The sequence below is a fragment of the Solanum pennellii genome, chromosome 3, assembly GCF_001406875.1.
Source record: "Solanum pennellii chromosome 3, SPENNV200".
NCBI classification, from domain to species: Eukaryota; Viridiplantae; Streptophyta; class Magnoliopsida; order Solanales; family Solanaceae; genus Solanum; species Solanum pennellii.
Window position 1 is genome coordinate 74257014 of NC_028639.1, and position 13398 is coordinate 74270411.

General features: G+C 33.8%; 1 protein-coding gene across 1 annotated transcript; it reads right to left on the bottom strand.

The window, feature by feature from the left end:
* Positions 1-908: 908 nt before the first annotated feature.
* Positions 909-11560, bottom strand: LOC107014851 (WD-40 repeat-containing protein MSI4). Its single transcript, XM_015214959.2, has 15 exons — positions 11355-11560; positions 9998-10061; positions 8927-9013; positions 8768-8830; positions 7296-7361; positions 7082-7156; positions 6925-7000; positions 6191-6389; positions 5829-5910; positions 3464-3537; positions 3146-3257; positions 2956-3030; positions 2430-2509; positions 1766-1865; positions 909-1377 (listed from the first exon to the last, which is right to left on the bottom strand). Exons 1-15 carry the CDS (start codon positions 11489-11491, stop codon positions 1285-1287), a joined length of 1383 nt encoding a protein of 460 aa, XP_015070445.1. The 5' UTR covers positions 11492-11560; the 3' UTR covers positions 909-1284.
* Positions 11561-13398: the final 1838 nt, after the last annotated feature.

The following is a 13398-nucleotide window of genomic DNA, read 5'->3' on the forward strand; positions in this document are numbered from 1 at the left end:
TTTATCGTTACATAGAATGAGTCTTTTCATTGTCACTTAAAAATGAAATTACACAATACGATACAATTGAATTTAAATAACAAATAAAATAAACAGTGTATTTAAGCTAACAATACAAATTACAATAGAACGGTTAATAGTCAAGCTAACCAAAACAAGGAAAGGTAGACGCTGAATTTTAACACTGCTAAGCTGGCCAATTAAATCAATCATCTTTAGAAGACAGTAATTAAGCCAATATAACTAGTCAAATATAAATAGAAATATTTTTGTCAATTTGATCTTCTTTATATATACTATGATGTAACAGTAATATTGCAATTAGTACTATGAATTAATTGACTACAGAGTGTAACTAGTAAAGCAATTCTTTATTGCCTCACCTTTTCTGAAGAACTAAAAGAATACCATGAATTTTTGACACCATATGTACCCATTTTACTGTAGAGTTGTACCTTTTGTTGAATAATTAAAAGCTTGAGATGTAGGGCCCGTTTGAATGGGCTTAATAAAGTAGCTTTAAAAAAGTACTTTTGAAAGTGCTGAAACTTATTTTAAAATAAGCAGTTATGCGTTTGGATAAAAGTGCTGAAGTTGCTATGCCGAACGTAAAAAGGGAAAAATGAAAGAAAGAGATGTTAGGGTTATGTGGGTAATTTAAAGATTATATAAAAATATTAAGGGCAAAAAGATAAAAATGTGATCAAACTTAAAACAGCTTATAAGCTAAAAAAAAAAGCACTCCTACCCCAGCTTTTAACTTTTAGATTAAAATAAGTTTTTTTTAACTTAAAATAAGTTATTTTGAGTGTTGCCAAACAGCTAAATAAGTCAAAAACCAACTTTTAAGTCAGTTTGACCAGCTTTTAAGCTGAACCAAACAGGCTCGTACTATGGAACATGAAATCTAATATCGAAAAAACATGCAATTGTAATAAAAAGAGATAAGAATTTGATCGATAAGACCTTCATTACAGCTTCAACTTCTCCAAGACACTAATTAGTTTTCAAATCTTTTCTAGACATTGAAATCCCACACTACTGACTGTGAAAAGATGGAATTCTCTCTTTCAACCAAATGCCACAAACTACTGAAATCCCCTTTATATGCCTTAAAGGGGGCGTTTCCATAATCGTTGAATTCAGTTGTAAGATTAAACAAGGGATTCAATACATAAATATCTCAAATGCTAGTCATCTGATCGACTCAGCAAACTCGTAGCTTGGTCTTAGATCCTCCATTAACATGGCTTGAACATCAGTGACATCGCCTATATGGAAACACTAAGAACAAGTAAGCAGGTGAGACTTGAACTTGTCCAGTTCATCCAGAACCTCATCTTCTGGTCTGTAAATGAGATCAATCATTCGCCATATCTGCAAAAGATTGGACAATGAGATTTAAGAAATGTCAATTGAAGATGCTAATGCACTGTCACATATTATGAGACAATCAACAATAGGGTAAGGTGAAGGTCTTTTGCTAACTATGGTGAACTCATGAAGGGTATTTAGACGAAAAGAAGATCAAAAATCATAACAATTTTTCACAGAGAAGCAGATGTCATTCAACTTTATCAGGCTTAAGCCAAAGCCTCGTTGAATTTATCGTGCGCCAATCATCATTTACAATTTAATAAATGCCATATGGAATTCAAATGTTAGTTCTAATCAGATACCGAGAATTATAAAATGTTATCTGTAAGTTGACCTAGAGTGATGGATAAAAGCAACTAACAAGCATAACAAGAAGTTTGGATGTTACCTGTAATGTACCACCTCCACCGGTACTTTCTCCGTCATCTGACACACTAACAATCGTCCATGGATCTGCTACATTCCAGTGGAAGTCGACCACCTTATCCCTATTTGCATCCACAAAGATAGCACTTCATATATGGAGTACATATGAATGTAGATGCTCTCTGCTTAACTTCAAAGGCATAAATATACATGGTTTTCTTTTAAATAAGGAGCACAAATATAAGTGATCACCCTCTTAACACTCTGCACTACACTGTGCCAATGACTTGAGCATCTACATGGCCTAGAGAATATGCTCTGGAATGCAATTGATACCAATGGCTAAAGAGGATGTACATGGAGGGAAGCCTGATCGAAGATGCTTTATGCAGCACCGCATCTATACTATATATACAACCATAAAATTTGACACCATCTTGGTGCAAGGTCAATAAAAAGTTATCACTGCCGTGGAGTTCGCTCTTTTCTTTATATTGGACTTGCCACCCAACCCCCACTACCCCATCATTTTCTCTTTTTTTTTCTTTTCTTTTGGGGGCACAGGATAGGGGCTTTGATAAAAGTCAATCAGAAGCATCTCCAAACACATTAAGGATATAGAAGCAAACGAGAACTGGAACCATGCATACAAAATTGTGTAAAATAATTGAACAGAAAATGCATACCTATGTCCAGCATGACGAAAGAATAAGCCTGGAGGAGATGTTGGATCTTCCCTACTAGCACCGTCCTCCCAATTACCAATCTGGGAGAAAATAATTTTCATTGAAACTACTAACAGTGAAGTATAATTTCTTTTGACTGTTAGATAGGGACAAAGTCCTTAAATCAAAACAATGTCACCACTTGAATGAACCAAATGATAAACTATAACCTTAACAATGTCAGTCAATAGCTACCATGGAGTCTAACAAATAATGATGCCTTACTAGGGGGAAAAAAGGAGCTTAAATAATACCAAAAAATAGCAGTAATTTAGAGCCTCTCTGGTTTTGTGCATAAAAAGAATATTTTTCTAAATCATTGGATGTTTTTCTAAATCATTGGAGAATATAAATACATTATTTTATGCAAGTCATGAAATGATTTTTTAAAGAGTCAACAACTTGATTTTCAACGTTAACTAGAAGAACTTCATCAGCATATGGAACATAAGGAAAAGGAAGAAATAAGAAGATAACGATCTCTAACCCTTTCATGATCCCAGATGTTCAGGATACCATCTTCCGCCGAACTTCCAAAGACTGATGATTTGTCTGGGGACCACTGGAACAGAATTTTTATCAAACACCAGTGCAGGTCTCATGCAAATAGGTAACCCTTACCAACGTAAAGAAGGGTGGACAGCAACAGAAAGGACATATGTCAATAGCTCTCAAACCTGTACACAAAGCACAGCAGCAGTATGGCCCTCAAAGATATGTACAGGCGATCCCACTCCCCCAGAAGTTAGGTTTCGTCGATCAAACATGCGGACGGTGTTGTCTGCCGACCTAGAGGAGGCATAGCTACAATTTAAGGCTTCCACAAAAATTGAAAAGCATCCGTGGAATCATGGAAACAGACATTCGCATAAAGGTGGAAAAAAAAAAGGATACACATCGCATAAAAATTACAAAAAGCTTAATGCACTGTCCAAGGATCAACCTACTTAAACATCTTTATTGAGTTCAATAGGACAAACAGTTACAATTATTACCCGGTCAAAATATAATTTACATCGTGAGGATTCCAATCAACACAATGAAGATCAGCATTATGAGCCTTTTCTACCTGCAGAAAAAATGATCAGATTGCACAGTCCAACTAGAGACATGATTATGACCAAAAGACACAGTAAATGATTTAGTAGCAACCGTAGAAATGAAAATGATAAGAAAGGAGACATTTCAAGGAATGCAAAACAAATAGATGCATAATTAAATGGAAAGACATCATAAGTGGAAGAGTCAAGAACTGCATGGATTACATCTACTTTGGGGGGCTTTAATGGAAAGTCTTTGCAATACAACGTTTTCTTTAACCTATTATCTGAAAAGACTTAACACTAATGTATCAGTGTTTTGGACGGCAAGTTGAATTGAGGCGCCAATTAATACAAAAAATGTAAAATATTTAATAACATATATAAATATCCAAAATCTCAAAAACAATAACATTCATTAGCAACGTCCCTCTTTCTGTTAGCATCTGACGCCATTGAATTCACACAAATATAAACTATATTAATTAGTACAAGTCTAAATTACATAGGAAAGAAAAAATTATAGAAGGATTAAATTTTTTTAAAAAAATATAGGCAGATTCCAGCCTAGTGAGCAGAGCACTACAGTCTACCACAGAAGTACAGAACCGAGCATAGTCTCAAACTCTAAATACTGAAAAACAAAGTAGTTCCACCCAAAAATAAAATAGGGTAGTTCCGCCAAAAAAAAACAGAGTAGAGACTAGAGAAGAAGAAGAGAAGAAGAAGATAAGAACTAGAAAAGAAGAAGAGAAGAACTAGTGATAAGATTTCGTACCTGAGGAGGAGCAGCAGTTGCGATTGCAATTCGCGAAGAAGAAGTCTCCATGAAGGAGCAGCAATCGCAAAATAGGAGGAGAAAAGGAAGAGCGTCTTGTGAAGGTCAAGTGTGCAAAAATATCCAAAAAAAACCCTAATTTTGGCTTTTATTTATTAAGTCAAACCTTTAAAAAAAAAAGGTGACGCCTATTGCATCGCCACACCACGTCATCTTACACCTTTCCGTCACCATGACACGCCTTTTTGAAGTCGCCTCGCCTCGCCGGAAAAAGGCGAGTGCCTTTCATAACACTGAACTCCTACTTTTTGTGTCTTCTTATGAAAGGGCTATACACAAAAAGTAAATCTAAGAATTATCACCACCCCTCATAATTAACAATCATCCATCACCATTTTTCCTAAATCCTGCTGCTATTAACTGCCACAAATCGCCAAGATTTACTACACTCCAGCTTAAATTAACTCAGGAAGATGGTTCAGAGAACAGGGTTTTCTCATATAATGTGCTACAACATATATCAAAGGAAACATGACCAGAAGCAACCAAAAAATAACTGCAAGGAAATTACAAAGCATTAGAGATGACAAGAAGGGATAGAGGACCTGGAAAGCTACTTGGAAAAGCATGGCACCTACTAAGATGAAATGCTTCTCCAGGATGGTAGTAGAGAAGGCATGTCTCACCCATGAGGCATTACAGAAAAGGAAATTTTACTTAGCTTGCATATGCCCTCTTTGTTGGAAGCTAATGACACAAACAGTCACCTCTTCCTCCACTGCAAGGTAACTTCCTAATCAGGTCCCTCCTATTCATTACCTTGGCCGGGGAAAGCTGGACAATGCCAGAGCTCACTGTCGATCTATTGAGCTGCTGGACCAGAAGGGGAATGAGCAAAAGCCAGAAAAGATGGTGGAACTGTCCCAGCTTGCATATGGTGGACCATATGGAAGGAGAGGAATGAGAGAATTTCAAAGTGAGCTCAAACTCACCATTCAAAAGATCAAAGGGAAATGCATTTCTACTTTGTGTTTTTTATGTAAAGAGTAATGTATAGTAGATAAAATACAGAGAGTGGATTTCCTAGGCTTTTTGTAATAAGCTATCTATCGTAACCACACTTTTGAAGGTGGCCAGCATATCCAACGCTGAAGAATACATGCTACCGGCTTTGAATACTTATTAATTTATTAAATGCTGTGAATTAATGGTTAAGGTATGAAAACTGGGTTCGCCTGGCCGGTGGTGTGTGTTGGGTTGCCAATCACATCTAGGGGGAGATTTAGGGACACGGCACTTATCTATCTGATATCACGAACTATACTTATCTAGCTACAGTATAAGAACAGGCAATACGACAGAAATGCCTCCTGACCTCTACACCCACGCACACAGAAGCAATATATCTGTAGTAAGATTTCACTAATAATCAGGGGAAGTCATTTTCACAAAAGCACAGATCAAGAGAAGCTCTCCACTTATCCACAGAAAAAGGGTAGAAAATTAGTCACTAAGTGCTTCAGTAAAACAAATGAATGTGACCTTGACAGCAGGAGAAGAACCAGCTCTTGCATCCCAGATTATAAGGCAGGAATCGTCTCCGACACTGCAAAACTCCTGCGCACTATATTCAAAAAGAGAATCCAGTAAGGATGTGTTAAAAAAAAATAAAAATCCAGGATAAGCAATGAACAAATTGCTTTTCTTTCTGTTGACTTCTTCATTTTTCTCTCTTCTTTGACATGAGACACGACAACTCATATGTGTATTAGCTCAGCTTCAAACAAACTCACATTACACGAAGGTTTTGGCAGTGTTCACCCCAAACAACATCAAGTATCAAAACTCCTAAACAAAAAAACTGAAGTGCTAAACTTATTCAATGTAGGAGATGCGATAGCTACCTGGAAGGGCAAAACTGAACATCTTCTACAGTATCATCGTGTCCTTGGAAAATACCTCGAGCTTGAACAGTAGGGCCTTCTGCGGAAGGATTCGAGTTACCTGCTCCAGATCCAGGAGACTTTGTTTCTCCCTGGTCTGCTGCTGCCAAAGTAGACACATGATCATGAATGCTCCACAGAACAACCGATTTGTCCTTCCCTGCAACAATTAATCCATGAGTGCATTAGCTTTATTTAGCACCAAGCTTGGAAAAGTAAAACATATCTGAGGTAAGAACTAAAGGAAGCAATACCAACACTAAATCCACTCAGGAGTCAAGAAGAAGGAATTGTTTTGAAACAAAATATGGGTTTACCCCGGTAGCTGAAAATTGTTATCCACGGAGTAAGCTGCAAAACCATACCCCACCACCCCCACCAATGATCAGAACATGTCACTAAGGGGACAAGCTAAAAAGAAATACTCCCACCCTTCCAATTCTTTTGCCTAGTTTTACTTAGTATGGAATTAAAGAAAATAAAGAAGTCTTTTAAATCTTATCGTCTTAAACTAAAGATATGTACATAAGTGTTCTTTATTCTTGTAATCTTAAATCCGTCATGTAGAAAGTTAGAATTAAATAGTTGCCAAAAACAGGAAGAGGCATTCTTTTTGAAGCAGAATATACAAAGGAAAGAAGGACAAACAAATTGAAAAAAGGGAAATAGAAATTTTTTAAGACTGGTCGGTCAACCTCCAGAGAGCACAAAAGGCTCAGAAGGGCACATTGCGAGTGCAAATTCAGCATTGTCTTGATGTCCAGTCAAGATCTGCAAGCAAATATTGACTCTAAGTCACTACTTAAAAGAATACAAAGTTGGCAAACTGAACATTTTGTTTAGAAAACTCACCAAGTCTGGTCGAGAATTATTTACTCCCAAGGTAGCATGGCGATTAGGCTGAGACTCAACATCCCAAATAAGAACCTGATTCCAAAATTTTCCAAGGTCAGTGGAAACTAAATATTGATAAGAGCGCCAAAGAAACAGCAGCCACTAGGGAGGAGACAATTGTGTATGATATTGCTAGAAAAGGAAATTGAAATATTCAGAAGCAGATGCTTACATCAGGACTGTCAGTATGTGTGGCCACTATTTTGCTATCCTGAGGCAGTTCCCTAATTCGATTCACCTGAAATCATATTATAGAATGCCAGTGGATCTGTTAAAGCAGATTATTTGTCTTTCAAGTACACGTTACATGTTATGAGGGCTTCTGAGACTGATTTTTTAAAGCAACACAGGTCGGTCCAGCAATTTCCATTCTTATAGTGAAAATAAGGAAGGAGAACAGTTAGTATAATTGAAAGGATTCAGCAGAATTCGATGAATAAATTCATCTCCACGTGAGGAAGTATAACTGACATCCAAAGAATCATGACAAGAAAAGAACAGCTGTAAAATTATGTTGAAAACCGTCTGTGTAAAATTACTTTCCCACTAAATGAGGGAAAAAAGGGACTGGCAGAAGTTCAATTATCTAACCAGAACTTGGGGCCTATAAGCACTAATACTCCCTATGAAACTCTTCCAAGTCTAAATCCCAATGTATGACCCCAAATTATCTCAATGTTGGGAAATGACACCAGGTTTGGCTTTATAATATATATCCCTATTTCATTTGGCTTTATGCAATAAGTTTCTCAATTTTTGCTCCAAAGATGATAATGCAAGTGTGAGTGATTCACAGTTCGACAACATTCAACAAATAAAGCCATTATGTAGTCTAAAACGGGAATTTAACTATGAAACCATGTGACAATTCCAATATAAGCACCTAATGACAACCACCCTCTATTACAAAACTACACTATTGCAGACAAGTTCTCTTTGAATCTGAATTTTTATGTTATATTTTACCTCTATAACAGCATGTATCATAATAATGGTACACCCTTTGAAAAATTACTTATATAACATCCTTACTCCCATATCCATATATATAATTTACTATTTTATAATAACAAAAAATATCTATTAATGACATCTTATTTTATTGGAGACGTAACTTTAATTAATTCTGTAAGTAACAACAAGAAATCTGGAATGTCAAAAGCTCTTGTGAACTTGAATATCTTCTGAGATTTCAAATTTAAATTATTTTTCTTATGTTTTATAGCAGACAAATTTTAAGAAGAATGAGTTCTGAGAATTTTTTGTCTATACTAGCCAAATAAGATGTAAATGTAATGACACTTTAAGTGTATAAACAGTCGAGCACTATAATAGGCAAAATAGTCCGAACTAATGAGGCTGCTACAAGAGGGTTTGACTCTTAGTTTAATTGATAAAACAAAATGCATTAAACGCTCGCTGCATTAGTGATGAAACAGCTACCAATAGAAAATAACCATTCAGGAAATTCTACAAACAGAGCACTAATCGCCCGTATTCTGAAGTAACACAAAATCTTAACCATATGATCAACTTTTTTTTTTTTTGAGAAAGAAACAATATGATCAAATTATTAAATAAACCAAAAAGAGAAGAATTCATGTTTGGATCCTATAGTAAGATGGGGGGCAAAGAAAGATGTACCTCACCAGGATGAATAATAGTTTTAAACTTCTTTACAAAAGGCGAACGTGCTTCTTCATTGAACTGAAATATATGCAATCAATATCATAAAAAGTGACTAAATAGAAAGAATAACAGGAAGAAATAGGAAAAAGCTTGCATCTATGCACAGGAGAACACCTGAGATATGTGTTGTGCTGCTGCAACCCTAGGTTTTACAACCTCACAATTAGCTATGACAAGGGTATTCGGAACGCTACCATCAGTCTGCAGGGAGGAGAAAAAGGGGATTATGATGAAAGTTGAGATCGCCTTCGCAGTGATGTAAGAGAAAAATGAGATGACGAAGGATGTGATGATAATAACTATAACACAGACTATGGAATTTAAAGCAAAAACTGAACAAACAAATACTCTTGGTACTTCCAAGCTCTTTACTAGCAACCTTATAAAAATATTATCAAGGTCAATCTAACATGTTTACCATCATGAAAACATAACATATAAATGTCAAATAGAAACTTCCCTGTTTGGATTACATTCAGGCATTCACTACGTCTTGTTCCTGTTCATATTTAGGCTGAGTTTTTGTCAAATCTTTTGGCATGAAGAAGAATAATCCATCCTTCTCTCCAATGTTCCATGAACCACCATCAACATGGGAAAATTCACTCATGGTAAAGCAACATATATTGACAAGATACCAATTTTTTGCTACAGAAAGATCATTATGCACTTCAAGTCCATACCCGAAGAAAGAAGTCTATCTGTAACACCTCCAAAATCAAACTTAGAACTTTCAGCAGAAAAAGGTGAACCACGCAACTCCAGTCAAACATGTTTTTCATTTTAATCATTCATTTCAGTTTTAATTTTGCTAGAGTTAGATTGGGCATGTCCCCGCAACTCCAGTCAGTAGAGGTTTTTTCAAACATAGTATTAGATTCAGCATTAGTTTTTGAGTGATTGTTCAGTATTACTAAACTCTTAGAATTCTATATATATATTTAGACCAGTATAGGGAATATAGTCATTCAGTTATCTCATGATTTAGCTTCCGCATTAGTTCATCTTTTCATAGATATGTCCAGTTTGCTTATGATATGTCAGCTCAGGATTAGCTTGGGGTCACTCGTGATCCTAGGTCCCCTGTTTGCATCTACTGGGTAGCCTCGGGGCGTGACAATATGTGCATAGTGCATACAAATTAGAAGTTATCCTAGATTAAAGGACATGAAATGATCATCTTGCCTGCTCGGAAAGGTAGAGGCGCTGGCGGTTTTTGTAAGTTGCTTGCTCAAACTGGGGGCCCCATCTGAAAAAGAAAAATCAGTAGTTCCATTTATTAGTATCCATAGATAAACAAGCAAAGAAGCAATACCATTACATGAAGAGGCTGAAGCATCAGTAAAACAATTAAATCTCTAAATAGACCAAAACAGAGACATAAATAAAGAGAGAAATATAAAAGTATAAACCAATGGCCAAAGAATCTGCAGTCAAATGTGGCAGACAACCTGCATCCCAACAATAGATGAACCAATATTCTGCCAGTACACTTCACTTTCAAACATACGACATGATTGTAGACTGAGTTTTATTAAATTTGATGTCACATAACAAACGGTGTGAAAATACTGGAACCTTCACGGGCGTCTACCCAAATCCTCTAATTATGATTTTCACATGGATGTCTAGGTTTACAAAAAATCTATAAACACCAGTTTCTCAAGAAGTAGCTTCACGAAGCACTACAACCCCCCATGCACTCACTCACACACTGGTCAATATATCCACCGTAGATTATCCTTAACTCTATTAGGCCCCTAATATTAAGATATCCCTTTGAAAAGAAAAAAACAGATATGTTACTTCTATATCAATTTGTTTGCTTACTTAACTTTCTAGTTTTCAAAAAAGAATGTCTGTTTCTTTTCTTGACATATCTTTAGTTTTAATTTTACACATGTCATGTTTAAGACATAAGCTAAGATATTTTGGTACAAATATTTAGTTTAAGGACTACAATATTCTTTAATTCTTGAAGTCATGTCAAGTCAAAACCAACAAACAGATTGAAACAAGATTTAACAATATTCTTTAACTTCTTGAACCTCATGTCAAGTCAAAACCAACAAAAAAATTGAAACAAGATTCAAAAAGTACTTTTAATTTCTTGAACTCATGTCAAGTCAAAACAAGACAAACAAACCGAAACAAGATTCAACAGTATTCTTTAATTTCTTGAACTCCGTATCAAATTAAAATTAAAACAGAGGTTTGAACAAATGCTCCAGACTAACATTTGTAGTTCAACACTCTACAATAGGAAGTGCTGGTTAACAAAACCCTAGATATATAAAGTAATGGGGATGTGAGTGTAGTCACCAACAAGATTCCACAGTATTCATTAATTTCTTGAACTCATGTCATGTCAAAACCAACAAACAAACAAACAAACAAAATTCAAAAGTAATTCTTTAATTTCTTGAACTCCGTGTCAAATCAAAATTAAAACAGCAGAGGTATGAAAAATTATACAAAACTAACAACGAGCAGTTGAAAACCCTAGAGAGATAAAAGAGTGTGTATATATATATGTACTAACCGACAAGAGAGTGAAGGCCAAAGAAGATTGTGGTTTGCAAGCCAATCGTAGAGAACAGGAACCAGAGACTTCCATTGTGTGTACCGTTCGTCTACCGTCGGCGGCTGTTCTCCGGCTTTCTCCGTTTTGTCCTTCATTCTCTCACGTTTCCCGCCTTTTTGCTCTGCTCTTAATTTAGTACAACCAACAGTTTAGTATACGGTACTTCTCTTATTTATAGCCAAAAATATTATATATTATTGTACTTTAGGTTTCACATTTGGGGTTTTCTTCATGCCACATTTTAGATGGGTCTAACCAAATTTTTTTGGAAAAAAAATGAATTAATTAGATAAAAAATGGATTGACGTTGAAGTTTTACTTTTTTAAAAAAATTTAACGTGTTTATTTTTTTAAAATATTTTAAACTTTTTTTTATTTTTTAAAAAAGACTAAAATTTCGAACTTCAATCTATTTTTTATCTTTGAAAATATTTGGTATGTATATCTTGAAAAATTTACAGAAACTAAATATAATCACATGCAATAATAATATAAAAATGAAAAGGGTATGATTCAAAGGATTGTTATCAATTGTGAAAAAAAAAAGTTATATAACAAAAAATTATAGAGTAATTATTTGGGGGAAATGATTTATATTATGAAATAAGAAAATAAGAATAAAATAAAATAATAATATAGTATTAAAAAAATAAAAAGATTCATTTTTTAGAAAGTAAAATAGAGAATTGAATTAGAAATGTTTGGTTGAAAAAACAGAAAAATATATACTTGGAGAGTAAAATAGAGTTTAAGATTAACAATGTCTTTTAACTTAAAATTGAAACATTTTTACACTAACTACCTTTGCTTTTTTTTCCTTTCATATTTTAAATAAAAATGAATTGTGCTTTGTATTTATAAAGTTGAGAAAATGTTATAAATAGTCTTTCAGTTATATGAGTATGTTTATAATAGTTCTTTAATTATATTTTTGATAGATTAAGTCCTTTACGTATTTAAAAAATTATCAAATTGGTCCATTAGTTATACAGTTATACGTTTTAATCCCTTAACTATATATTTATCAATTTTAATCTTTTAATTATTTAAAAATTTATTAGCTTTGGTTATTGTCAATTTTATATAAGTGACTTTGGTCTTATATTAACAAAATTCATGTCTCAAAAAATTAAATCTTTTAATCATTTTTTCAATGACTTCTCTCTCCCTGCTCCAAATTACCCTAATGCAAAAAACTTAACTTCAAAGATTCAAAATAAAGTTCACGAGGAAAAAAAACATAAGTTATAATTTATTCAACGGGTGATACAAATGAAGCATACTATTGCTAGAAATGACTTGAATATGCTAAATTTCATCATAAAAGAAAAAGTTTATTACCCGCTGAATTTAAATTTGTACACCAACAATTTTATCGAAAGAAATTTATTTAATTTTTCATAAATTGAAATTTATAGAAATGATAGATTTACAACTTGTTTTTTTTATAAAAAAAAAAACATAGATTGGTTTTATTATTTTATTCATTTATTTTACTTTTAGAAATTGAGCAATAAGATCAATTATTTGTCTTTTGTATGTAAAAAATTTTTAAAAATGCATTGGTCGTGAACTGTTAGCCACCAAATAAAGGAAAACACTGTATTCATGTCATTAGCAATGACTATATGCTTCATTTTATCATCCATTAAACAAAATAGGACTTATATTTTCTTTCTTATTAATTTTACTTTGAATCATTAAGCTTATTGTTCTTTTTATAAGAGTAATTTGAAGAAGGAGAATAGAGAAACAACTTAAAAATTGATTAGAGAGTTTATTTCACAAAAAGTCTGTTAATATAAACCTAAGTTATTTGTGTTAAAAACAGACAAAGACCACACATTTTTGAATAGTTAAAGGAATAAAATTAATAAGCGTATAATTAAGAAACGAATAAATTTTAAATTTTTTTTAAAGAAATAAAACCGCTAAATTTAGAGCCTATGAACTAAAACTAATAAATTTTTAAAGAGTTAAAAAACTAAATCCAATAAAATTA